We start from the raw sequence: 23,560 nt of genomic DNA on the forward strand, positions 1-23,560 counted from the left end.
CTGGGACGCAAGGGTTAGGTATGCAGAACCAGACTTCACCTCAGAATTCATAGCACCCAGTCCAGTACAGAAGCTTCGCACGTGTCCTTGGGTCTTCTCCAGTAGGTCAAAGCGCGCCCCATGGCAGGTTTGTCTGCTGAGGATGGCGGATAGTCGTGGTTATCTTTCGTATTTTTCAGCTGAGCTGGGTTAGCGATTCATGGCGTCAGGCGAGGCCAGACACACGCGTCACTCGGCACAAAGGCTCGCTTGGACAAGGCAGGCAGCTCCGAATTTAATGGGTCGGTCGAGCGAGCGTGATTTATTTACGGTAGCACATGCAACAGCAGCCAAAATCGCATGTGCAAGGACGCGAGTCGCGGTGAGAAGCTTCTGGACCGCAGGGAATGCCAGGCAGGAGCCTCGTACCAGAGCGTTTGCATGGGCAGAGGCGACCTTTCTGGGGGCCTGCAGCAACGGGCGGGCGGGCGGCAACACCGATGTGAGGGCGAGGCTGGCTGCTGCCAGCCATCTGCGGGCCTTGGTGCGGCGTTGCGTGGAGAGCAGTCGCAGAAGCTGCAAGCTGCAAGCCACCGCCCAGCCGCGCAGGCATCGCGGCCAATGGCGAGCGGCGCGGGCGGCCTGGGGAGGCTGGGGAGCTGTGGGCATGATTAGCGGATTTGCCGTCAGAGCTTCAGCGCGTCAGCGCGCGCGCTCGACGAGCGCCGACTTTGGCAGCGCTGCGAGCCCGCGCCAATGGCACACCACCACGACGACCGGGAGCAGCTGCAGCGGTGGAGTCGCGCGACGAGGGCTGCCTGCGATCGCGCGCGGCCGGGCGTCCCGGGCAGGGCAAGGTGCCGCAGCGGTGCGTCGTTTCGCATGCGGGCGGCTGCGGCATCTTGGGAGCGCCTTGGTGCTTATTGCATTGGTGTTATGCACGCCGCGCTCTGCCTTGTGCAGTGCCAATTGTGCACTGGGCGGCGCCCTGCCCGCCTCAGAAGAAAGACCAGCTGTCGCGCCATTCACCGCAGTGGCAGGCGGGCGCGACGACCTCGGATGTTGGTATGGCAACAGCGTGACGGGCGCTGGATCGCCTGCGAGCGTGCCTGAGAGCACATGCAACGACCAACGGGCGGCCAGTGTGCGGCTGCGGGGCTGGGGAAAGCTGTCTCGGCCGGGCATAGCTCTGTTATGATCGCTCGCGCTGGCCCCTGCTGCATTGCCCAGCCGCGTGCATTAAGCTCCCTCGCTGTACCCACTTCGCAGGCAGCGCCCTCCCTCCGACTCGTCGGCCTACTTCAACAGCCCAGTCGATTCCTCGCTACCATTCATCTCACCGTCTCCATCACTCGCTCCCGCCGCCCGCGCCTGCAGCCAATTGCACACCCTTACGTTTCGGCGCCCGAGCAAGCTCATAAGATCGTGACGCTGGCAGCCCCATCCTCACCTTCTTCACCACCCGCCCGTGAGATATCTTCCTCACATTCCCCCTTAGGAGCCAAGAAGTTCTTTCTTGTCTTCCTTTCGAATTCCGGTTCGGAAGGGCTGCAAGAAGGAACGCCCGACTCCAGTCAATCTGGACTTTGAAGCCCGCGTCCCGATCCCCTTCAGTGTCTTCCCGTCCTCGTATCGGAGTGACGCTGCTACAGCAGAGGATTCTCAGGTCAAGGTAGAGAGTGAAGTTCACCTCTCTGAAAAGGCTTCGCGCGTCGGACGGGAAGGTCACGAAGGTCGCTACTCCGCCTCCGAAGCCGCCTCTGTCGCGCCCAGCCGTAAGGAGCACCGCTTCGAAGAAGAAGTCCGCGTCTACGAGAAGGACCGCCACCGACCCTCCGGCCGCCGCGAAGAGGAAATCCGCATCTACGAGCGCGACGACCGCCGGTACCCCCGCAGCGAGCGCATTGAACGCGACCGCTACGAAGTAGACATCGAGAGAGAGCGGTAAGTCGCGCGCCCTGGCACTTCGCCGCATGCCCCAAAACAAACGCACAGCATAGCACAGCACACAGACCGTCAATGGCTCCGCCCGGATCGGTCGGGAGCCGGGTTTCGTCATCCTGCCGTTCTGTTGGCCCAGCGATGGTCCACACTGGCGGCCCCGGCCGTGGACCTGAGCTGAGCTCTCCCTTCCTCGCTTACCTACTTGCCTCTCTTCTGCCATTGATCGTCGCTGACATTCTCCCTCTCCACCCACAGCTACCAGGAGCCCTACCAACGCTACGACGAAGCTCAGATCAACGTCAAGGATCGCACCTACGACGTCAACGACTTCAAGGAGCGCACCTACGACCGCGACTACCGCACCGTCCAGGGTCCCTCCAACACCTTCGCTGAGTCGCAGCTCGACGCCACTGAGCGTGACTTCCGCGAGCGCACCCGCCCCATTGTTGACGAGTCTCGCTACGGCCGCGACTTCGAGGAGCACCGCTACTCGCAGACTGCCCCCGAGCAGCCCCGCTACGGTGGTCGCGCCGAAGAGGTTGTCGACAGCCGTTACCCGCAGTCGGTTCGAGTAGAGTCCACGACCTCTCGGACGACGGTTGATCCCCCCAAGCACAAGCGTGATATGGGATATTACGACGACGAAGGTCACTACCACAGCTTCCGTCACGGTCTCCACAAAGCCGCCGATCGCATTCTGCACCCGATCCACGGCCACTCCCACCACTCTCACCACAAGCACGAGCACCACGACCACCCCTCTGACAAGGAGGAAGTAGTCATCAAGGAGACCTACACCGCCCCCTCCAAGCCGCGCGTGTCTTCGTCTGCTCCCCCGCCCCCTCCTGCCTCCGACTTCTTCCCCGAGCCCAGGCCTGCCCGCTCCACCTTCACCACCTACCACGAGACCGCCCGCACCAGCGCCATGTCTTCCGCCAACACCATCACCATTCCCTGCCACCACATCCGCATTGGCGATCTCCTGATCCTCCAGGGCCGCCCTTGCCAGGTCATCCGCATCACCACGTCCTCTCAGACTGGCCAGCACCGCTACCTTGGTGTTGACCTCTTCACCAAGCAGCTCCATGAGGAGTCCAGCTTCATCTCCAACCCGGGCCCGTCGGTCATCGTGCAGAACATGCTCGGCCCGGTCTTCAAGCAGTACCGCGTCCTGGACATCCGCGAGGATGGCAAGGTCGTTGCCATGACCGAGACCGGCGACATCAAGCAGGGCCTGCCTGTCCTCGACCAGAGTGGCCTGTCCAAGAAGCTTGCCGACGCCTTCGACAACGGCCGCGGCAGCATCCGTGTCCTTGTCATCAGCGACTCGGGCACCGAGCTTGTCGTCGACTACAAGGTCGTCCACGGATCCAGGCTGTAGATGTCATGTCAATGGTAAGCTTTCCCAACCGCAGTCCTTCCCGACACATGCTGATGTAGGATGCAGGCTTCGACTCCTCACATTTCTAGACAAAGAGCCTTGGGCCATCTTGGACCAAGATAACCATTCAACTCGTGTTTATACACCCTTTACGGTTTGCATCAGCAGGGGCAGAAGATCCATAGTGCCAATCAAGGCGACTCACGGTCGTCATTGGGTCTTGACTTCTTGGCTACTCGTCCTTCCCTTCTTTCGAACAATGCTTCTTCTGGTTCATTCCTTTAAGACAAAAGAACAATCTCTGCACGGCGTTCCGGCAGCGGCTGGCAAGTACGCCTGTCTAGCCGGCTGCTCATGGGGTAATGACTGGATGTGGGGGCTATAACGAAGCATATGCGATGATGGGATTTCCAGGAAACGATCGGCCTGTGGATAGTTAATGAACTTGATGCCTTCTATAATCATTCCCCTCTTGTTCGATTGGCCAATGACGTGGTCGTCATGTGAGCGCGCACGTGCTTGTCCATCCCTTCACCGCTGCGGAGGATCTTCGTGGGCCGCGACGTCAAGGCTACCGGCACCCGGGCACCTATTGGATGAAGGGCGCGTCACCGACCCTCGTCGGACTCCAAATCCCATCGAATTGGCTACGTATTCGTGGTGTTGTCGTGCGTTGCAAAATCCAGATCTGGCCGTCCAATGGATTATGTAAGTGCGATGACTTCGGTTGCCGCCCCAAAGCGCGCGCTTCCCCGCAAAAAGGGCGGCAGAGGTGATATCCACTGAGCCGCTAAGACCAAGCTACACTCCGCACCATCCTCCAATCGCCGCCGGCGCATTTCCGGAACGCCTTATCCGATGTCTTTTTTTGCTGTGCGGGGCAGGCGGGCCCCAGAACACGTTGTCGGTGTGGTAGGATTGCGGTTGAGGAGGGTGGTGGCTTATGTACTTCTTGTGGTATAGCCGGGGTGCGATTGGCGTTTTTTTCGATTGTCACGCTGATCCCGTTGTTAACTCCGCCTGGTGTTAAAAGCTGCTGGCGTTGTTGGGTCGTCTCCCACCTCACTTCAAGTGCTCTCTCACCTCCTTCCTATTCTCAATTCACCTTCCTGATTTGCTGGTAACTGCCTTCGCTCACAGCACACTATCGAGGCTCGCTCTCCTTCCTCCACAGCACTTTCGAACAACAGACCAGCCCAAGCACCCAGCAAGCCATCTCCACATCCCGGCTAGTTCCTCTAGCTCCGCAAAGGCAATCCCGAGCTCGTTTCCACGTACTACTCTCTGTTTCTCTTCCTTCTCCAAAATACCCGTTCTTCAGGAAAAACATATCCAAACCCGCAATTACCTCGAGAAAGAGACCGAAACCAGCTAGCACCGACTCAAATCAGCATCACGGCCACCCAATAGCCATGGCACCAGGCCCGGAACCTTCCTCCCCCTTCCCCGGCGACAGCAGCCCTCTTCCTCCTTTTCCATCGAAGCCCCACTCCTCTTTTCCGGACATCCCGCCCTTTCCCGCCGACGTCCCCACGTGCCCGCTCGTACGCGTGTCGCTTTCGCGCCTGCTGCACGGCGACGCGGACGAAGAAGATGCGCTGTGGCGCGCGTGCTGCGACCTGGGCTTCTTCTACATCGACCTACGCGGCGGAGAGATCGGCGACGATGATTATGACGACGAGGTCGTTCAGGGTGGGGGTGCTGGTGGCGGAGCGGTGAGGAGGAGCTCGCGGCAGGTCGAGGTGCATGTGGATGGCGAGCAGCTGTTGGAGGATGCCGAGACGTTGTTTGAGGTGCAGAAGGGGTTCTTCGATCTTCCGGTCGAGGAGAAGACGAAGTACGACTTCAGCGCGGAGGGCAGTTATTTCGGGTGAGTGATCTCTCCCAAGGGAGCAAGGTGTGGTTGGTTCTGTTCGCTATCTGGACGGTTTACTTGGACGTTCGCTGGACATGGGGCACGTGTTGAGGAGAGTAACATCACGTACTGACAGAACGCGCTACAGGTACAAGGGCTACGGCGCAGGCATCATCGACAAGGACGGCACGAAAGATCGCAACGAGTTCTACAACGTAGGCTTCCCCCCTCCATACCCCATACCCCACTCCCCACGCCTCACTCTCCCCCCACTCCGCCAAGTAACCGGTCCCCAGCTAATCTCCTTTCTCTCACACAGACCTCAAAAGATGATATCCTCGGCCACTCGGCGCCGCTACCCGCACCCTCGATGCTGCGGCCGCACCGGCGGCTACTCAACTCCTTCATCCGCGAATCCCACTCCCTCGTCAACCTCATCCTCCGCATCCTCGACGCGCGCCTGGGCCTGCCGAGCGGCACGCTGCCCGCGCTGCACCGGCTGACGGCGCCGTCGGGCGACCAGGTCCGCTTCGTCAAGGCGCCGCCGCAGCCGCGCGACGACGCGCGCGTCGCGCTGGGCGAGCACACCGACTTCGGCAGCGTCACGGTGCTGTTCAACCGCGTGGGCGGCCTGCAGGTGCTGCTGCCGCCGGGCATGGAGCCGGTGCATCCTTCGACGACCTCCTCGGCCGACGTGGACCGGGAAGAGACTAGGAGAGACAGCGCCAACGCGGTGACGACGTCGTCGGGGTCGCCGGGCAAGGAGACGGCGCGCGAGACGTGGGCGTACGTCCGCCCGCTGCCCGGCCACGCCATCGTCAACCTCGGCGACGCCCTCGTCAAGATGACGAGCGGCATCCTCCGCTCCAACATCCACCGCGTCGCGCCGCCGCCCGGCGAGCAGGCCGAGTGCACGCGGTACAGCTTGGTGTACTTTGCGCGGCCGGAGGACGACGTCGTGTTGCGGGTGCTGGAGGGCAGCGAGAGGATCGAGGAGAAGGTCAGGGAGGCGGGGCAGGTGTTGGGGAGGGAGAGGGAGGAGCGGGCGGTCAGCGCGAAGGAGTGGATCTTGCGGCGGGCGTTGGCGAGGCGGACGGGCGGGAAGTGGGAGGATAGCGCGGGGACGGAGGAAATCAGTCGGAGGAGAGGGAATGGGGTTGCGGTTTGAATGTGGCTGATTGTGATGAAGGGTTTGTATATACGCTTGCGTCGTTGTTGCTAACGGCCAATTGTATGTTACGGCTTCTGTAAATTGAGTAAATACAAGCGAAGATATCATCATATTTAACGCGCCATTTTCCCTGACACTGGGCCGGTCCCTTTTGCTACCCATCTCTTCTTTCTCGACTCAGAAGTATGAGAGTGCTCGTTGCTTTCCATTTCACCGATCCGCCCTTTGGCAGGATTGCCTGGCAGACAGACGTCCTCAACGTTTCACTTGAGAGCACCTACGAAGACTTCATTTGCCAAATTCTCCAACTGCAGCAAGACTTATCCCATTTCCTCGGGGAGGACTGGACGGCAACATTCCCTTTTCACGTTATGTGGCTGTCTCGCGATCACCATGGCAAACTTCCAGATGTCGTGAACGAGGTGCCTCCCTTCCAGTCGCATCTGAGGAAAGGAAACTGGCAGCAGATACTGCTGATGATGCAGCAGAGGGGATTCAGGGACGTTATCTGCGTCGAGATTGCGAGCCATGCGGCCGCAAAGAAAAAGCCTGCGGGCTGGGAGCTTGAGAGGGAGGCAGTGATGAAGCACGAAGCGGAGTGGTACCGGAAAAAGAATTCACTCATCGATGGACAGGCGTCGATGGCGACGACGGTGGAGGACAGTCCTTAACTGTTGATCGAGAGACACCGGGAAAACAAGAGGGAATCATAGCGCAAAATAGCAAAAAGGAAAGCTTTGTCTTTTTACACCGTTTGTAATCAAGCTGCAACGCACCACAGCGATCCGGTTACCACCTGTGTCTTTTCAACTGGGTGGGTAGCTGAAAACCTTCTAACCAAATGGTGGCTACCCGCTCGGGGATGTTGAATCCCGATTAGGCAACGCTTGGCGACCACAAATGACCCCCGCAGTACACTTTGAATACAAAGCCTTCAGATCAGTCCGACCACCGTGGATTTTGATACTAGGGATTTTGCGGAACTAATAAATAACCCTTCAAAGTTCGAACCCACATGGAAGCAAAATTTACCACCCACTCTGACAGACTTGCTGCCACCGCACAAAAGCGCAACTTGCTTCCTTCACTTCAGACGCCTCACTCGCTTCACCCGCGCCTGCCTCACTTGCCTCACCTAGCTCACTCAAATCACTCTTAATACCCTCGTCAGAGTCAGAATCCTCGTTTCCAGCCTTGTTCGCAATTTCCTTGTACAAACTTGAAAGCGCCTTCTTCAATGCAATCCGTCTATCACGACTTCCCTTATTTTTCTGACCGACAGACGCCCAGAACAAACTGTGTAAGTGCAGGCTGTTTAAAGGAAACTCAACATCAGTAGCAATCATCACACTCCCATCCGACACTCTATCTATCCACATTGCTATCAGAGCGAGCATCTGCCTCGAGAAACGCCACATCCAATGCAACAAAACAGAGATTCACTCCAACGATTCACTATGGCGGCCCCGACTCAAAACGAACAGCTTCAGCAAGACGCACAACCTCAGCAATACGCACAGTCTCATCAAAACGCACAGCCTTCTTCAAGCGCACCACCCAACAACAGACCCAAGCCCGAGCACATCCAAATCAATGTCATATTCTGCGTGGCCAAAGAAAATGAAAAGATGCAGTATACCGAAACCTTTCACGTCCCGCTCCCGGATAAACTGGAGACTTTCCGGGCCGGAATGCGAGCCGTGAGCCGGCGGGTGCAGGCTGGCCAGGGCGAGGAGTGGAGCTGGGTGTCGCCCGACCTGTCTGTGGTCTGGACTGACATGCCCTCCGCGATCGCCGTCATGGACTCGGATAACTGGACGAGGAATTTGCGTTTCATGCACGAGCGCAAAATGGGCGACTACATTCGTATTGACATGAAGTACGAGCGCAAGGCGCCGGGTTGAGGAAAGTTGGCGCATTTGGAATGGGGGAAGAGAGCGGGGCGAAGGGTTGTTGCGCACGGATTATTATGGTGAGACTTTGGGTTAGCAACGCTGTGGACTAGGCATCAATGGAACATTCATGGGTCCTGCATATGATAATTATCATCTTGGGCGTGCTAGGATTTCTTCGTGTGCTTGAATTTCGGCGATGCTGACAAGGTATATTCGCCGACCCACTCACTAATGGGCGACGACATCTTGAATGTTCTTGTACAATTTCACCGCCGTCCATGTACCCCACAGTCATCCTTTGAATATCTGCCATTGGGCTATATAATTTTCTTTGTACTACCATGACCGCCATCTTTAGCTTTGCATGTTGAGGCATCAATCAGAAACACCGAACACGCACCGTAATTCCGGCCACACCCCTCTAAAAGAACTCCTAAAAACCTGGAACATTTGAAGCTGATGTCTTAGACAGCCAATAAGCCCTCAAAACCACAGCCTCACCACCCGTTGTGCTTCCTCAGTTCCAATAATCATCCTCCTTGGACGAGCCACTGGGACACTCCACATGCTCATCATCTCCCTTGCGGCAATCAAGGCATGGCACCTCGATACTATCATACCAGCGCTTCAGATCGGCCTCTAACTCAACAAGACAGTCGACGAGCGAAGGGGCAGAGCGGCAAGCCGTACAAACGCCTAACTCCCTAGCGAACGTCCGCAAGCGCTTTACAGTGGATGGGCGGGTCGCATGTAGCCAGTAATCGAAGAACGAGGCGATAGTATCATCCCAATCCTCTGGCTCGAGGATGTCGTTTAAGCCCATGCCGAACGTGCAGGCGAGGATGGCACCGCAGTTCTGGTCGCAATCGCAGTCATCGCTCATGTTACCGTCGCTCATGTCGACCCACCGAAGTATGCGGCTTCTAACCATGTCAGGCAATTTGTGTACAGTCTCGGTTCTGGTCGACTCCATGGCGACTGTCGAGGTTAGCGCATCAAACCCAACTCTTAAAAAAAAAATAAGACGTACGCAAGATGCTAGCAGGTACGGCTTGGTCGCTCATATCCTCAAATCCGACCTCTTCGTACAGGATCATATCCCTGCAGATGTGGAAGAAAGCGCGCGGCGCTTCCAAGACGTAAGCCACACCAAGTAGCTCGCGGTCATCAGGACCAGAGTAGTTCCGCTCCCGTGCTTCCAGTACCATCTTCTTAACCCACTCCTCGCTCTTGTGCGTCATCTTCTTCTTCAGATCATACTTGTCGAGCACTTCAGCGTAGCTAAACAGACAACCTATGCAGCACAAGCCCTCGTGGTTCTCGTTATCATGCAAGACAAAGCAGATGACTCGCACTGAGCTAGCACGGTCTTCCGGCAAAGATATCTTCTTGGGGTTGGTCTTGTTGTGCTTAGACAGGTTCTGTCCCTCAGAGAAGTGCGGGCCGAACATGGCGCGGAAGACAGGCGATGCGGATGCGAGGACGGAGCTCTTAACTAGAAGCGTAGGCTTGCGGATAAGGGGACCGTCGTCGTTAGGGAAGGTGAAGAGTACGTCACCCTCGCCGTCAGGTGAAGCGACCCACGTAGATGCGTTAGTTGTAGCGCGCGAGTGTGTGGTCGTGGCGGATGCTGCAGGTGTAGATGTAGCCGCAGGAGGACCGCCGAAGAGGGAAGGAGGAGCCGCATTGACATTCGACGAGGCGGCGGTCGGCATCGCAGGCGTGGTCGCGGTCGCGGTCGTGGTCGTGGCCGAGCCCTTGGTCTTCTTCTTCTTGTTCTTCTTTTTCTTCGTCTTCTTGGGCTCGCCCTGGCCTTCGCCATCCGCTGCGCTGCTGGTAAAAACGTACGGCGACGCCGAAGCCATAGTTTCAGGTGAGACGAAGCTCGGCTGTAGCTGTTCAGAAGTGTTTTGAGCGTGGTTGTCTCCGGCACTGAGGCCGCCGGTGGTTGTGTCAGGTCCTTCGCCCGCCATGGTGGACAAGGGCGCGTGCGTCGGCCAGAATGCGCTGGGGCTGGGTTGCGGAGGAATGAAGAAGTTGCTCGGGTAAGGTCGGCAGGTCTACTGAAGAGAAGTATTCTAAGAGGTGGACCCTGCATTTTACCAGTAGCTGGTCTAAGCTTTCTATGTTGGGCGTTTGTCTCGGGTCTATGAAGAAAGCGCGCTGCCGCTCACCCAATTATGGCATCCATTCGCAACCGCACATGAAGCACTTGTCTAGATGCAAACGTATGGCAACAATTGCGACCACGCTCTGATCTCCACCTTGCCTTTTCTCCGAGCTCGCGTCGACACGGACACTTCTGGGCAAACAATACCGGGAGGCAGATGGCCGTCCTATACTTCCGAAGCTCAGTTTTGTGAGGCAATCAATCAAATTCGTAAAGACCTGTAGGAGCTGCAAATGCTAGTGTGTTCTCCCAGGAAGTCATACTGTCATCGTGAGCCAAGGCTGACTTCCTTGCCACCAACCATCTTCCGAATGTTTAGCAAGACAAATCATACAGAGGACTTCCGTCTCTTCCAAAGACGCCAAAGCTAGGCTCTTGGCTGTAATCCTGATACGCGTACCAGAAGGTATTCAGCCGCTGGAACCTGCACACCTGATTAGCTCGGTATGACACCCACCGAGTAAGATTGCCTTACGAAACACAACCGACGGCCTTCCAGTAACCCTCGGCGTTGTTGGATGAAGCGAAACTGCGGCCGAAGGTCCTGCCGGTGGCCGGCCAGCCTGTCTCCGTCACCCAAACCTCGAGGCCCGCCTTGATCGCAGTAACGGCAGTCTTGGTGTCTTCAATGGCTTTGAAGTAGGTGTCGAGGCTCTCGGGGACCGTGACGCCCTGCCAGTAGGGATACGCATCGCAGCCGACAAAGTCAACAGCTGTGACGACGGGCTTGTTCACCGGATCGACCCTTGATAAAATAATGTCAGCTAGACGGAAAGAGAGACTCGAAGGCTGAAGGAAGAGAGGGAACATCAGCAACACAAACTCACCACGCCGTCCACGTATCCACATGTCCCACCGCCGCGCCGACACCCACACTCCTCACCATCCCTCTAACATCGTAGATCTGCTGCGCGAGCCTGTGCGGATCCGCCTCCTTGCGGTACAAATCCTCACTGCCGACGCTGATCGCCGTTATCCATCCGCCGCCGTACGTCAGGATCGCGACCAACAGCGCCTGCTTCTCGGCCTCGAAGTGCGCCTCGTCCTCCGTCCAGACGCCGGCGAGGAGGCGTGTGTCCGTCGCGAGCGCTGCCGGCACCGCTCGCGCCAGCGTGTCGCAGTCGGATGAGGCGAAGACACGGACTTGGTTGAAGGGACCGCTGGAGGTGGGGAGCGATTGAAGGTCCCGGAAGGCGGTTTCCCAGTCGGATTGCGTTTTGCAGGAGCCATCGGGATTCTCTGCGGCTCTGGAGAGAGAGGTATGGTATGAGCAAGAGCGTCTGTGGGTTGGAGAAGGTTGAGGGGTGGGATAAACGGTGCGTACACGTTGAAACCTCTAAGAAAGGCGTGGCTGGTGGTGGACATGGCCAGCATGGAGAACACCTGGAGCTTCATTTTGAGAGAAGATTATCAAGGTTATGATACTGAATCGAAGGATCGGATCAAAGGGCTGTAAATGAGAGGACACCGTGTAGGATGGTTGAAATGAAGTCAGAGATGAAGCGCAAGGAGACTTAAGGATATCGACTGCGATGCTTGAAGAAAAGAGAAAGTACTACTTTGACTAGCGCATGTGCTCCTGGACTTCGGGTCGTATGGCCACTACCCCATTGAATGCCTACGGAGCCGCAAATTCCAAGCAACGAGCCATCTGCGTGGCAGGAGCCATGAAGGCAAGTACGCAAGACGTGTCTTTTCTGGCAAGTCTTGTCCCCGCTAAATGGTACGGGCAACGTGAAGTCTAGAGTAAGTTTCAGACGACTGAGCTAGAAGACAAAAGAAAATGCATAAGAAAATAGTATCGTTCTAGAGCTCTTCTGTGACCATTCGAGCGCACGGCCCGGCGGATCCGGAATCGGCAGCCGGCGGTGGAGAGGCGGAGGCGGGACAGCGTCATTAGGGCGGCGATAAGATAGGGTGCGGGCGTCATCGGCGAACGTCCCCGTCGGCCATTTTTCCCCACAAGCGTCGTGCGAGTGACTCCTCCGCAACAACCCATTGCAGCCCCGACCATGACCGCGACGAACGCCAGCCCGAAGCGGCAGATCACCGTCGGCGTGCTCGCCCTCCAGGGCGCCTTCAGTGAGCATATCCAGCTGCTGCGCCTGGCCATCGCGAGCCTGCGCGCCCGGAAAGTCCATGACGCCGCCGCCGCCGACTGGTCCTGTATCGAGGTGCGCACGCCCGCGGAGCTCGCAACCTGCGACGCTCTGATCCTGCCCGGCGGCGAGAGCACGACGATGTCCCTTGTTGCTGAGAGGTCGGGCATGCTGGAGCCGCTGCGGGATTTTGTCAAGTAAAATATCCTCAACCCCCGGAAGCAACTATGACTAACAGGTCGCAACCTGCAGGGTGCAACGCAAACCCACCTGGGGGACCTGCGCTGGCCTGATCTTGCTCGCAGAATCTGCGAACCGTACCAAGAAGGGCGGCCAGGAGCTCATCGGCGGTCTCGACGTCCGCGTGTCCCGCAACCACTTCGGCCGTCAAACCGAATCCTTTACCGCAGACCTTGACCTCCCATTCCTTCGCACTGCTCAGGCAGTTGACACCCAGACCAACGAGCACCCTTTCCCGAGCGTATTCATTCGGGCACCAGTAGTAGAGAAGCTGCTACCACACATGGATGGTATTCAAACTGAGGAGGCGGCCAAGGAGGAGACGATCGTTGCACCTTCGAAGGTTCCTAAGGACGATGTCGCGCGGGCAGACTTCAACGCACATGTCGAAATCATGGCAAGGCTTCCTGGTCGTGCCAAGGCTCTTGCAAAGAATGGTGTTACTGTCAGCGAAGAAGGCGAAGCGGGCGACATCATTGCCGTGAGACAAGGAAATGTTTTCGGCACAAGCTTCCATCCGGAGTTGACGGGCGATTCGCGCATTCATGCGTGGTGGTTGGAACAAGTACTCGCAGCAGTGGAGAAGCGGCAGAGTCTAGCGGTACGGTGAGGCATAATATGTCAATAGAAACGATAGATTTGGGTTTGGCTCACGGCGTTCATGGAGAAGGCCTGGGCAAGAACTGTAAATGAATAGAATTCAGAGGAATTTCTTCCTTCTTATACTTGCCGCCCCTGATTGCTCTTGAGAAATGGTTCTGACCCTCTTGGTATTCACCTGCAGCATCCTCCTTATGGCTTCTAGGTTGCCGCTCGGATGCAACTCTGATTCTTCGGTAAATGAAGTCGAATCTGCTCGCTGAGGTAAACGCGCACACAATTCTGATGTGGGCGCTCAGTACCTCCTACCGCAGCCGACTGTTAGATCATAATAGCCAAACCTTAAAGACTTGACGTAAAAAAACGCCCCAATTCCCCAAAGATCCTTGGTAAGTCCTTACCAAAGATCCTTACCTGTAGTCGTCACGGTAGGGGTCGTTGGCCCTTCCCCAACCGCCACGGCCAGGATCATACTCGTCACGGTACTCGTCGCGGACCTGACCACCCGACTTGCCACGTCTGAAACCCTGTTAGCCGTATCCAAAAGGCCGAAATGCGATCCCACGTACCCGTATTGACGGCCCTCGGAGAATCCCTCGTCAAGGTCAGTACGGATGATGCGCTCATCGAGCTTGGTACCGCCAATGTACTTCATGCAGTCGAGCGCATCCTGATGGCTGTAGTATTCGACGAAGCAGAAACCGCAGGGAGTCTTCTGGTAGCGGTCCAGACCCATGACGAGGCGCTTGATCTCACCGCATCTTGTGTACAATGTCAGCGCTGGTGCTGCAATCAGCTAATTGGTTACTTACTTCGCGAAAAGCTCGTGGATCTGCTCCTCAGTAGTGTAGAAGGACCTGCGTAATCTCAGTTTCTGTAGCAACAGAACAATCGAAACAGTATCTTACAAGTTGCCGACGTAGAGAGTAGTCGCGTCTTTCAGCTTATCCTCGAAGTCCGGGGTTTTCTCGCGCTCGTCGTGGGCATCGCCTTCGGCGGGAACGTATCTCCTCCTACGTTGCTGTGGTATTTGTGAGCTGAGAAGGTCCTAGACGAGGCGCGATTGAGGAGCAGAAGGCTTACCTTGCTTGCAGCGTAGGAGCTAGGCTTGTCGAGCCGGTCGACGGTGTTGCGCGTAGTCTGGCGCATGGTGACAGCGCGGATGGGAGGGCTGCGAAGTCTGTCGGCGCAAGCTTGAAGAGGCGCGGAAGCTTCGTGCCTTGCGTTTGTTTGAAGCTCAGGCCGGGAAGTTTAGCCGCAGAAACACCGACCGCAGCGCATCGCCGTTGGAACTTTCAGCAGGCGCGTCTCGTGGAGCTCCTCCGACCACGCCTCGTGCACTCTGCCCACAACCGCAATCCATTGGAATCCGCCATCCGAACGGGACCTCCCACGAGTGCTCGCTCAAGCTCCGCTTTGTTCGGCGCGTAGTCGGAGCATCATCCGGACTCTCACCGCGCTCGTGCCGTATTCCTGACCTCCGCCCCGAGACCTTCACGCCGCCGCGATGCCTAGGGTCCTCAGCTACACTCCCGCGTGGCTCTCGCGCGGCGCGCCGGGCTTCGATATCTTCGATCAGAGCTCCTCCAGGAGCAAATCTCCGCGCAAGTTCACCAACGGCACAAACAAACTGCAGAAGCCTGGACCCAAACGGACCATCGCGCATCGCGGCAATGAGATATTCGTGGTGGTAGGCAACGAGATTCGCTGGGCGAATCTACTGCACCTGCGGGAACGCGGTCTGCCTAAGGACAGGCGCGATTTCGGCCGCAGCTGGAGAAGCGCTCGGGGAGACCGTGAGCCATCTGCAGACGTGGAGGAGGGCCAAGCCTACAGGGTAACATCTCACCATTTCTGCTCAAAGGTTGCACTGTTGATACACGATAGATTCTGAAAACGAATGTCTCCGGGGAAATCACCGAGCTCTCTATCTCGCCGAATGAGGATTACATGGCCATTTGCACCTCGCACACCATCCACATTGCTCTACTTCCCGATCCAGCTCACCTTTCCACCGACGATACTGGTCCAATCAAACTCAAGACATTCCAACTCGGTCCCACGGCCCATGTTCTGGATCAGGCTCCCTTGGCGTCCGCGCTGTGGCATCCGCTTGGAAGGCACGGCCGTTGCTTGGTGACTGTGACGGCCGACGCCAATGTACGCCTTTGGGAATTCAACAGGGAGAACCGGGTGTCATTCAGTGAGCCAGAGCTGGCAATTGACCTCAAGAAGCTGGCCAGTGGTGTGGACTCGATGGAGGATTTTAGGGCTTCCCGAATCGGCGACAAGACCGGATTCACCCCGGACTCGTTTGAGATGGCTGTCGCTGCTGCTACCTTTGGCACGAGTGGAAAGAAGGGAGAACGTGGATGGGGTCCCTTGACGCTTTGGGTTGCCATGAAGAACGGAGACATCTATGCGCTTTGTCCTCTCCTCCCTAAGAAGTGGCAGTACACAACGCAGCACGCGGCTCCGCAATACCTGCGTAGCCTGGCCTTGCCCATTCAGGCCCGTATTGAGACACTGGGCACATCCGAAGACGAGGAATTCGAGCAGCAGACCCTCGATCAGCAGGCCGAGTGGTTTGAGGGCATCAGGTATGAACTTGAGGATGACCCGAAGACTGGCGAAGTTGTTGAAGTCTATTCTCGTCCTATCGCTCCCGGGCCCATCCCAAGGCTTCAAGGTCCTTTTATTCCTGATCCAGACCTCGACATTGATCATGAACTTACGGATATCATCGTCATCACTCCCGGCGACGGTTACTTGGATGAGCCGGAGCAAATTGATACTGATGGCGACCGGGAGGATCCAAACGTCACTGTCATTGGTGTTGTCACCAGCCAGGGAAAGATGCACATTTTCATTGACTTTGACGGGGTGGAGGGACAGTGGCTTCCAAGGGAACAGGCAAGTATTTCTAGCAGCACGTTTATGGTACGTATCTTGCTGACTCATCAAATGTAGGCCACGACCATCATCCCGAATTACGACTGTCCGCCACTGATTTTCTTCGAGACGGTTGAATTTCAGACGTCGGAAGACGGAGAGCCGTCTTGCAGCCCCATTTTCACTGGGGATGCTAAGGGTGGTTCGTCCTTGTTTATCTCAACCGAGACGGGCGTTTATTATGTGAGCATGACGGCTTGGTTCCGACCTTTGCAAGATGAGCTCAGCAACCCTGAGTCAGAAGGGTCTGGCATGAGGATCGACGCAATCATGAGGGGCTCTGGAAGCCTTCTGGAGAGCATCATTCAATATCGTCAGGATCAGCATGGCGATCTTTTGCAGTCCACCTCAGCCGCCATCGCGATCTCCAACTCGGAGTTGGGGTACTTTCTGCTCACGTCTGAAGGATCTCAGCCACACTCTGCGGTACTCGACTCACCTGAGTCCGACTACTATGGGGACGGCTATGGGCTGATCCCGTATGGCGACTACGAGGCGGAGCGCTTCAACATCCCGGAGCCCTGGCCGGCCTATCAACCCCCGCAGTCGCTGTTCGACTACCAATCACAGCTACCCAAGATGCTTGAAGCAGTTCCCGAACGCCACAAGTTCATGCTTAAGCAAGAAATTCGCCTCTCGACCGCCACGCTGGATGTTCTGACTAAGGCTCATCGCGTCCTTGTCAAAGAGACCCAGCAGTTGGGTCAGGCGGCGTCCAGCCTGTACACGCGTTGCCAACGCCTCCAGGATGAGCTAAGAGATCAGATCCGCAAGGCAAATGACGTCGCCCAGCAGATTGAAGGTGTCACAGGTGACGACGAGGAGTTCCCACAGGAGGGCGAAGACAAACAGATCGGCAGCGCCAAGGTGGACAGCAGGATCGAAAAGGTCAAGGCGAGGCAGAAGGAACTGCTCGAACGCACGGAGCGGCTCCGCAATAAGCTGAACAAGGCCGGCACTAGGGAGCTCAGCGACAAGGAGAGGGCTTGGTTCGCTGAGGTCGACAAGATGAAGCAGGCCATCATCAATGGCAGCGGGGCGGAGCGCAACGGGGCTGACGAAGACGAAGTGGAGCCAACGCCAGTGAGGCGCTTGCAGCAGGTCAAGCAGCTCAAGGACGATCTGATCCAGCAAGCAAGCGAGCTGCAGGACACGGTGGCGGAGGAACAGGCCCGCACCGGGGTCCAGGTACCAAGCGAGTTCCGCAAGGTCAAGGTGAAGCAGATCATGGAACTGCTGGAACGCGAGACGGCGATGGTGGAGGCGGCTACGAAGAAGTTGCGCAAGTTGACGGTTGGCGCGACCGGATATTAAGGAGAGGGGGGGTGATTGGTGTGTTGAACGGGTTTGAGCTTCGGCATTGGATGTTGAGAGGCGATGTCGGTTGGAGTAGGAGGTTAGTTCGAGATACCTAAAGGGGAAATAATACCAAGCGGTTCGAGCCCGATTGCGCCATGATTGGGCGAAAGTGGCTGGTGGCATGCGGACTTAAGAACGACACGTAGGCGGCGAACGCAAGAAGCGTCCGGGCGCACGCAGCTTCTCGGAGCTTGGCTGGTGGTGAGTGCTGGGATGCTGCGGCGCTTGGCCGAAGCTTGCGGGACGACGGCATGCTTGAGTGTCGCGATACATGCGGCCACGGAGATCCAAGGTCACATCACAATGTCGTGACACTGTACAAGGCGCGCGGTAACGGCCAAGATCACACGGCTCGCCGAGGTCGAGGGCAGAGCTAGAGATATGGAGGGTGCTTGGGTCGCACGCAGGCCGGACAGCCGAAGCGCCGGGCGCTTAACAGAGGCACGGGCAGCAGCGGCCATCACACTTCCCCGGCCACACATGGCGAATCAGCGGGCGCAGAGCCGGCGCTCACTCAACACTAGGCCGTGCGAGGACTGGCGCTCCCGGCCGCTCATCACGGCGTTCGCAGGCTCGTTTCGCTCGTTGGTCAGTTGTTCTCCGCCGTCCCTGTATCGGCAATATGCAGGGCGTGCGGCTATTCGCCAGCTTGTGCTCCGCTTTGCTCAGCTGCGCCGTGCTGACAGCTGCAGAACAGCGTGCAGCGCTCCCAATGGCGCCGGGGCCAGGGCCTCGCCGCTGCAAATCGATGCGCAAAGCTTGTTGCACACGCGCCGTCGCCATTAAGACGCGGGCGCCCAGCTTTCTTACTTCTTCGCAGCTCTGCACTGTCTAAACGCCGCCCGTCCGCCTGCCTGCTTTTCAGCTGCCTGCTTCCCGGATCCCGCCTTGCGGACCGCCCGCCTGAAACGCCTCTTCTCCTCCCGTACCCCTCAACCGTCGCCATGCTGCGGACACCGCTTATCGCCATCGCGGCGCTGTGGTGGAGCAGCCTCGTCGCCGCCCACGTCGTCATCACCTACCCCGGCTGGAGAGGAAACAACCTGCACACCAACGGTACCAATCAAGACGGCTCTATTCCCACCGGATCGATAGGAATCGATTATGGCGAAAACGGAACCATCGGTTTCCCCTACGGCATGCAGTGGATGTATCCATGTCAGTACTCGCCACGCGCGCAACCCCCATTGTCACCTCATCGCTGACTTCCTGTCCAGGCGGCGGTATGCCCACGAGCACCAACCGCACCAAATGGCCTGTGACCGGCGGCGCCGTTGGTTTCCAGCCCGGCTGGTTTTCCGGGCACAAGACGGCGCTCCTGTACGTCAACCTGGGCCTGGGAACCGAGCCCCTCAACATGTCGCACAACATGATACCCGTCTTCTCGATCAGTGGGCCCTCCAACAACATGTACCCCGGATCCATCTGTCTCTTGCAAGTGCCGCTGCCTGCGAACGTCAGCGTGAACGTGGGCGACAACGCGACGATCCAGGTTGTCGAGATTGCGCAGCACGGCGCCGCGCTGTACAGTGTAAGTGGATTGCCATTGCCACCAGTCCGATTTGGCAACTTTCTAACAGAGAAATCTAGTGCGTCGACATCACGTTTGCGGAGCCGCACGACGTTGCCGAGGTTAACGAAACGAACTGCGTCAATACTACGAGCCCCGATGCCCACATCACCTTCGACACCGTCTTCACCGCGTCCGGTCTGAGCGCCGCGAACTCTCTATTCCATACGAATCCCTTGGCGACAGCACTCCCGACATTTGGAGCGCTTCTGTGCGCGTTCCTGATGCTGTAAATGCCTTCTCCACCATTCTAGGGCCGGACCTGTCAGAAATGTGGGGAACATAGTACATTCCCTTTATTGTTTAGTGGATTTGGGTGGTGGAAGAAAGAAAGAGAATACCGGGTGGGCGCCCCGATTGCAAGATTTGATACCTCATCTCCATCCGATGGCCTATTTCTCGTTATTTTTTCCTTTTATGTTTGGCGACGAGCTGCCGTTTCCGGTACGCTTGAAAATACCCGGCTCAAACTGTATATATGCTGCAAGACGGGCGTCAGGGTTCTGGTTTTGCAAAGGATGCGACGTTAACGCGGAACGGTTTTCATATCGGCCGGCACAGAGCAGCAGGCGTCAGAGATATCATCAACATCTCGTTAATATATATAGCGGATATGGCTTCCGCTTTCCAATCACAACATGTTTTACGTTCAATTAGCAAAACATCCTTCAAATTTAGCTTTTGCAACGTCTCTCACGCGGTGGTCAAGCGGACTCTTCAATGAGAGTCATGTCCATCAGGGGTCGCGGCGGTCAGACACGAATCGCGAGACCCAGTGCGGCGGTGAGACAAGGTACCACCAAGCGCGTCGGGCTACGTCATGGGCCACGAAATCGGACGGTTCCCAAAAGCACATGCACGACGGCACGCCGGCTGGCAAGCGGCGTTCGGCGCTTCCTCGCCGGCGCCGCCCTTTCTTTCCGCGATCTCCAATCCTCACTGCCTGTCGAAATATTTCGAATCCGCCCGTCCGTGAGCTGTCGCGTGAGCGGGAAAAAAAAGTGCTGCGGCACGCGTTCCTTTCTCTCCCTCTCCCGGTCACCCCGCATCTGCGGCGAGAAAAGCGCGACAGGCGGCCTGAAATTAAACTTTCGAGAAACGCTAGAAAACCGCCAGCGCGCCTTCAAACACGCCGCGAGCCTTCGGAAAGGAAATCAATTGGTCGTGCAGGAAACGAGACAGGACGTTTCGAGCATAGCAAGGACGCCGGCATCTGAGACAAGCAACGGCAACCAAGCTGGTTTCCACCTTTGGACTTCCAGCAACGCGTAGCACAAAACGTCGGACATCCCCGCCCTGACGCGATCTGCCTTGGTGAAGGCGAACAACACTCCGAGGTCCGGGTTCCCGTCTTACCGGACGCTCTCACTACGGCAAGGGTCTTTCTATTCTCTTTCTCTTTCCCCTTTGCGGGACCGGGGAGGGGTCCGTTTTTGGCCTCGTTGCGAGGCAATATCGTCCAACAAAGTACCCACTACCTTGGCCCCCGTCATCTACTTGTTCGTTATAATTGCTACTCCACTTTCTTTCGTGGGGCCGGACCATCGTGGGGATTCAAAAGATAAAGAGAATTCGACCGGGCACCCCGGGGGGCCGCACGTAGGCCGCACGTACCCTCTTATCCTGCGTAAGCCCGCAGGGAAGGTAGCATCCAAGACATCCACCGCCTCTTTGCCCGGTTTTCCCCCACGCACACACACACAAACGCGCATTTTCGAACCCCTCCGCGCGTTGGATCTACGCCCTGGTTTCCTCTATGACTACAATGCCGCACAAGACCACCGACACGGACGACCTCGACACCGGACGCACTTCGAGCCCCACGGCAACGAGCACCACCACCACCACAACCTCAGCGTCCACAACAGCCACCCACCAGACAAACCCCACGGCTGCCACCACTGACGACGACGACAACCCCACCGCCTCCACCAAATCGGCGATCTCCACATCTCCTCCCTCTTCTTCTCCCGCCACCCACCACCGCCGCCCCAACACCACCACCAATACCGCCCCGCCCAAGCGCACCACCATCCCCCTCGCTGACGGCTGGACCCTCATCAGCACGACCAAGAGCCAGCAGCACCGCAACCGCAAGAACAACAAAAAGGGTATGCGTGGAGGTGGATACAGCGGGCTCAGCCCCGCCGGGCTGCGCGCCGCGCACGAGCCGGCCGGCCCCGCCAAGCTCATGCCTGGCGCGAGCAAGGAGTGGCTGATGGACCGGTTGGTCAAATTCCGGGAGCGGTGGGCCGAGTGTGCGTGCAGGAGGGGAATTGAGGAGGTTTTGGAGAGGGCTGGGGTGGTTGGAGCGGGGGCGGTTGAGAGTGTTGAGAAGGCAGCGGGTGAGGCGGGAGAGAAGGGAGGGGGAGAGGACGACAAGGGCGGTGGAGGAAAGAGGAAGATCCGGAATGCGGTGTGCATTGGGCTGGGTAGTTTGAGCGTCGACAACATCGCCGCGGGTGTGCGGAGCATGTGGCAGCTTGTGTGCTTTTTGGACATCGTCGGGATGCTGTCTGAGTCGGCTGCTGCTGGGGAGGAGGTAAAAATGTATGCTGAAGACCCAGTTTTCAATACGTTGGACGAGGAAATCTTCGAAGAGCTGGGGATCACTGTTGTGAAGGGGCTGAGAAGCACGGATGGCAGCAGGCAGGAGGGCGCGGCGCAGTTCATCGAGCCCGATAGCCTCATCTTTGCGCCGTTCATGCCGAGCTTCATAATGCTGGAGGACTTCTTGGCGGGCAAGGACCCGGCCATTTACATTGGGAATGATGTCCTGGCCATGCTCGACTTGGCAAAGAGCCAGGTACGGTATAGGTAAGTCGGATCCTCTAGTCCGGATGAACGGCGGCCAGATCGGGACTGACGCGTTTGAGCAGCGGGGACGTCGATGAACGCACCAGAAGGTGCATCCAGGCTGCTGAGGAGTTCCTCGCACAGGGTAGAGAGGTGGTGGCGTTACCAGAGTTCGATCTCCACGAGCACGCTCTCGCCGGTCAGATGATCTATTGGAGAAAGCCCACCGAAGAGTCGTAGGTTTCGTCAGAGTGCTTGAGTGCACAGCCAGGTTTGTACAGACGATTGCAAGTACGGACATCAACGTCTTCTAGTTCCAGCTCGCCGCATATACCCCAGCATAGCGTACGAAAAGGTAAAAAAGACTTGCTGATGACAACCGTTAATCTTTGCTAATCTGTGCATAGAAGCCAAGATCAGAATTGAAGTATGACAAGTAATTTCCAAATAAAAGTTAAAATGTCCACCATGAAAATCCGGCGTCCGGTAAGGAACAAAACTCAGGCTTTGGGGACGAGGCCGTTTGAAAAAAAAATCAAGGTTCACGAGATCAGGCTCTTAGGCAACAGGAATCCACGCGTAGTCAGGCCGTCACTCTATCAGTTGAAGTTTGAAATGAAAACCACCAGCACAGCGCAGTAGGCAGCAGACGCACCAAACAGCTCATGACGTTTGGCCTTTGTCAGCAGGGACATGGCTGCTGAAAAGAGAAGGGTAAACACCACAAGCACTCCAATCGCTCTGAAAGTCGATTGGCGGTCCCCGAAGCTGGTCAGTTCGTACATGAGGACCACAGGCAAGACTAGGAGAATGAATATGACAATAGTGATGATAAGGGCGACAAACGATTCGACTCTTTTAGCGTCGTAGTAGTGGAGGTGTTTGTCCTTTGTTTTGTTCGACAAGAGACGTGGCTGGAATATCCGCTGCAAGCCAAACCCGTATCAGCGACCAAACTGGTATTTTCTGGAGAGACTTCACTTACTCTGAGAAGCTTGCAGTCAAATTTAGTCAACATGTTTTCAATGAAACCATCGAATCCTGCCCATTCTCTGCCTTGGCGAAGGGTGAGCATGTCCTCTTGGTGCTGTAGAGAGATCCACTCTCTCTGGACCAACGGTTTCCAGTTCATGAACCATGTTGTGACGCTCTTGTAGTCACGTTTGTTTGGGCGCTGGAATGTCGCGGTCTCTCGGGCTTTAATAAGGACCTCATCTGCACAATTCTGTTAATATTCAAAGACAAATCATAACGGGGGTGACTGACCATATTCCACCAATTTCTGCCGGATCTCAGTCAGGATTTGTCGTCGAGTTCTAGTGTCCTGGTCCTCTTGCACTTCTTTTCTTGCCTCAACATCGTCTCGTCTCCTCGATATAAGCCGCCTTTGCCCGATGTCGCACTCAGCGTCGTCATCATCTTTAGAACGGAGTTCTTGTTCTAATTCCGAAAGCTCAAATTGTAGGTCTAAAAGCACACGAGAGTGCAAGTATTCGAAATTGCGGTAGATGCTGAAGGCGGGGTCACTCGATTGGAAAGCTGCAAGCAT

General features: G+C 57.0%; 11 protein-coding genes across 11 annotated transcripts; 8 read left to right on the plus strand and 3 right to left on the minus strand.

Moving 5' to 3' along the window:
• Window positions 1-735: 735 nt before the first annotated feature.
• LTHEOB_7407 (Woronin body major protein) lies at window positions 736-3,304 on the plus strand (the record flags this gene model as incomplete). The annotated part of the gene is made up of 4 exons (XM_035516770.1): window positions 736-847; window positions 943-1,044; window positions 1,554-1,923; window positions 2,179-3,304. 4 exons carry the CDS (start codon window positions 736-738, stop codon window positions 3,302-3,304), a joined length of 1,710 nt encoding a protein of 569 aa, XP_035371378.1.
• Window positions 3,305-4,716: 1,412 nt separating this feature from the next.
• On the plus strand, window positions 4,717-6,327 carry LTHEOB_7408 (Oxoglutarate iron-dependent oxygenase; the record flags this gene model as incomplete). Its single annotated transcript, XM_035516771.1, has 3 exons — window positions 4,717-5,174; window positions 5,308-5,374; window positions 5,479-6,327. The coding sequence occupies 3 exons, from the start codon at window positions 4,717-4,719 to the stop codon at window positions 6,325-6,327; spliced, it is 1,374 nt and encodes a 457-aa protein (XP_035371379.1).
• A 188-nt stretch (window positions 6,328-6,515) lies between these two features.
• LTHEOB_7409 (Oxoglutarate iron-dependent oxygenase) lies at window positions 6,516-7,001 on the plus strand (the record flags this gene model as incomplete). Its single annotated transcript, XM_035516772.1, has 1 exon — window positions 6,516-7,001. One exon carries the CDS (start codon window positions 6,516-6,518, stop codon window positions 6,999-7,001), a length of 486 nt encoding a protein of 161 aa, XP_035371380.1.
• A 786-nt stretch (window positions 7,002-7,787) lies between these two features.
• On the plus strand, window positions 7,788-8,234 carry LTHEOB_7410 (Transcription factor CP2-like protein 1; the record flags this gene model as incomplete). Its single annotated transcript, XM_035516774.1, has 1 exon — window positions 7,788-8,234. One exon carries the CDS (start codon window positions 7,788-7,790, stop codon window positions 8,232-8,234), a length of 447 nt encoding a protein of 148 aa, XP_035371381.1.
• A 508-nt stretch (window positions 8,235-8,742) lies between these two features.
• LTHEOB_7411 (Glycoside hydrolase family 17) lies at window positions 8,743-11,790 on the minus strand (the record flags this gene model as incomplete). The annotated part of the gene is made up of 6 exons (XM_035516775.1): window positions 8,743-9,203; window positions 9,256-10,285; window positions 10,796-10,819; window positions 10,885-11,140; window positions 11,223-11,642; window positions 11,720-11,790. 6 exons carry the CDS (start codon window positions 11,788-11,790, stop codon window positions 8,743-8,745), a joined length of 2,262 nt encoding a protein of 753 aa, XP_035371382.1.
• A 617-nt stretch (window positions 11,791-12,407) lies between these two features.
• LTHEOB_7412 (Pyridoxine) lies at window positions 12,408-13,344 on the plus strand (the record flags this gene model as incomplete). The annotated part of the gene is made up of 2 exons (XM_035516776.1): window positions 12,408-12,691; window positions 12,747-13,344. The coding sequence occupies 2 exons, from the start codon at window positions 12,408-12,410 to the stop codon at window positions 13,342-13,344; spliced, it is 882 nt and encodes a 293-aa protein (XP_035371383.1).
• A 400-nt stretch (window positions 13,345-13,744) lies between these two features.
• On the minus strand, window positions 13,745-14,483 carry LTHEOB_7413 (Nuclear cap binding protein subunit 2; the record flags this gene model as incomplete). Its single annotated transcript, XM_035516777.1, has 5 exons — window positions 13,745-13,853; window positions 13,904-14,095; window positions 14,147-14,191; window positions 14,243-14,355; window positions 14,418-14,483. The coding sequence occupies 5 exons, from the start codon at window positions 14,481-14,483 to the stop codon at window positions 13,745-13,747; spliced, it is 525 nt and encodes a 174-aa protein (XP_035371384.1).
• A 358-nt stretch (window positions 14,484-14,841) lies between these two features.
• LTHEOB_7414 (Nuclear pore complex protein an-nup82) lies at window positions 14,842-17,600 on the plus strand (the record flags this gene model as incomplete). The annotated part of the gene is made up of 3 exons (XM_035516778.1): window positions 14,842-15,171; window positions 15,222-16,217; window positions 16,305-17,600. The coding sequence occupies 3 exons, from the start codon at window positions 14,842-14,844 to the stop codon at window positions 17,598-17,600; spliced, it is 2,622 nt and encodes an 873-aa protein (XP_035371385.1).
• A 989-nt stretch (window positions 17,601-18,589) lies between these two features.
• Window positions 18,590-19,448, plus strand: LTHEOB_7415 (Endothiapepsin precursor protein; the record flags this gene model as incomplete). The annotated part of the gene is made up of 3 exons (XM_035516779.1): window positions 18,590-18,803; window positions 18,863-19,176; window positions 19,236-19,448. 3 exons carry the CDS (start codon window positions 18,590-18,592, stop codon window positions 19,446-19,448), a joined length of 741 nt encoding a protein of 246 aa, XP_035371386.1.
• Window positions 19,449-20,980: 1,532 nt separating this feature from the next.
• Window positions 20,981-22,251, plus strand: LTHEOB_7416 (uncharacterized protein; the record flags this gene model as incomplete). Its single annotated transcript, XM_035516780.1, has 2 exons — window positions 20,981-22,032; window positions 22,095-22,251. The coding sequence occupies 2 exons, from the start codon at window positions 20,981-20,983 to the stop codon at window positions 22,249-22,251; spliced, it is 1,209 nt and encodes a 402-aa protein (XP_035371387.1).
• A 359-nt stretch (window positions 22,252-22,610) lies between these two features.
• LTHEOB_7417 (uncharacterized protein) lies at window positions 22,611-23,560 on the minus strand (the record flags this gene model as incomplete). Its single annotated transcript, XM_035516781.1, has 3 exons — window positions 22,611-22,937; window positions 22,997-23,226; window positions 23,278-23,560. 3 exons carry the CDS (start codon window positions 23,558-23,560, stop codon window positions 22,611-22,613), a joined length of 840 nt encoding a protein of 279 aa, XP_035371388.1.

Source organism: Lasiodiplodia theobromae (genome assembly GCF_012971845.1).
Source record: "Lasiodiplodia theobromae strain AM2As chromosome Unknown scaffold_22, whole genome shotgun sequence".
In the NCBI taxonomy this organism is placed as follows: Eukaryota; Fungi; Ascomycota; class Dothideomycetes; order Botryosphaeriales; family Botryosphaeriaceae; genus Lasiodiplodia; species Lasiodiplodia theobromae.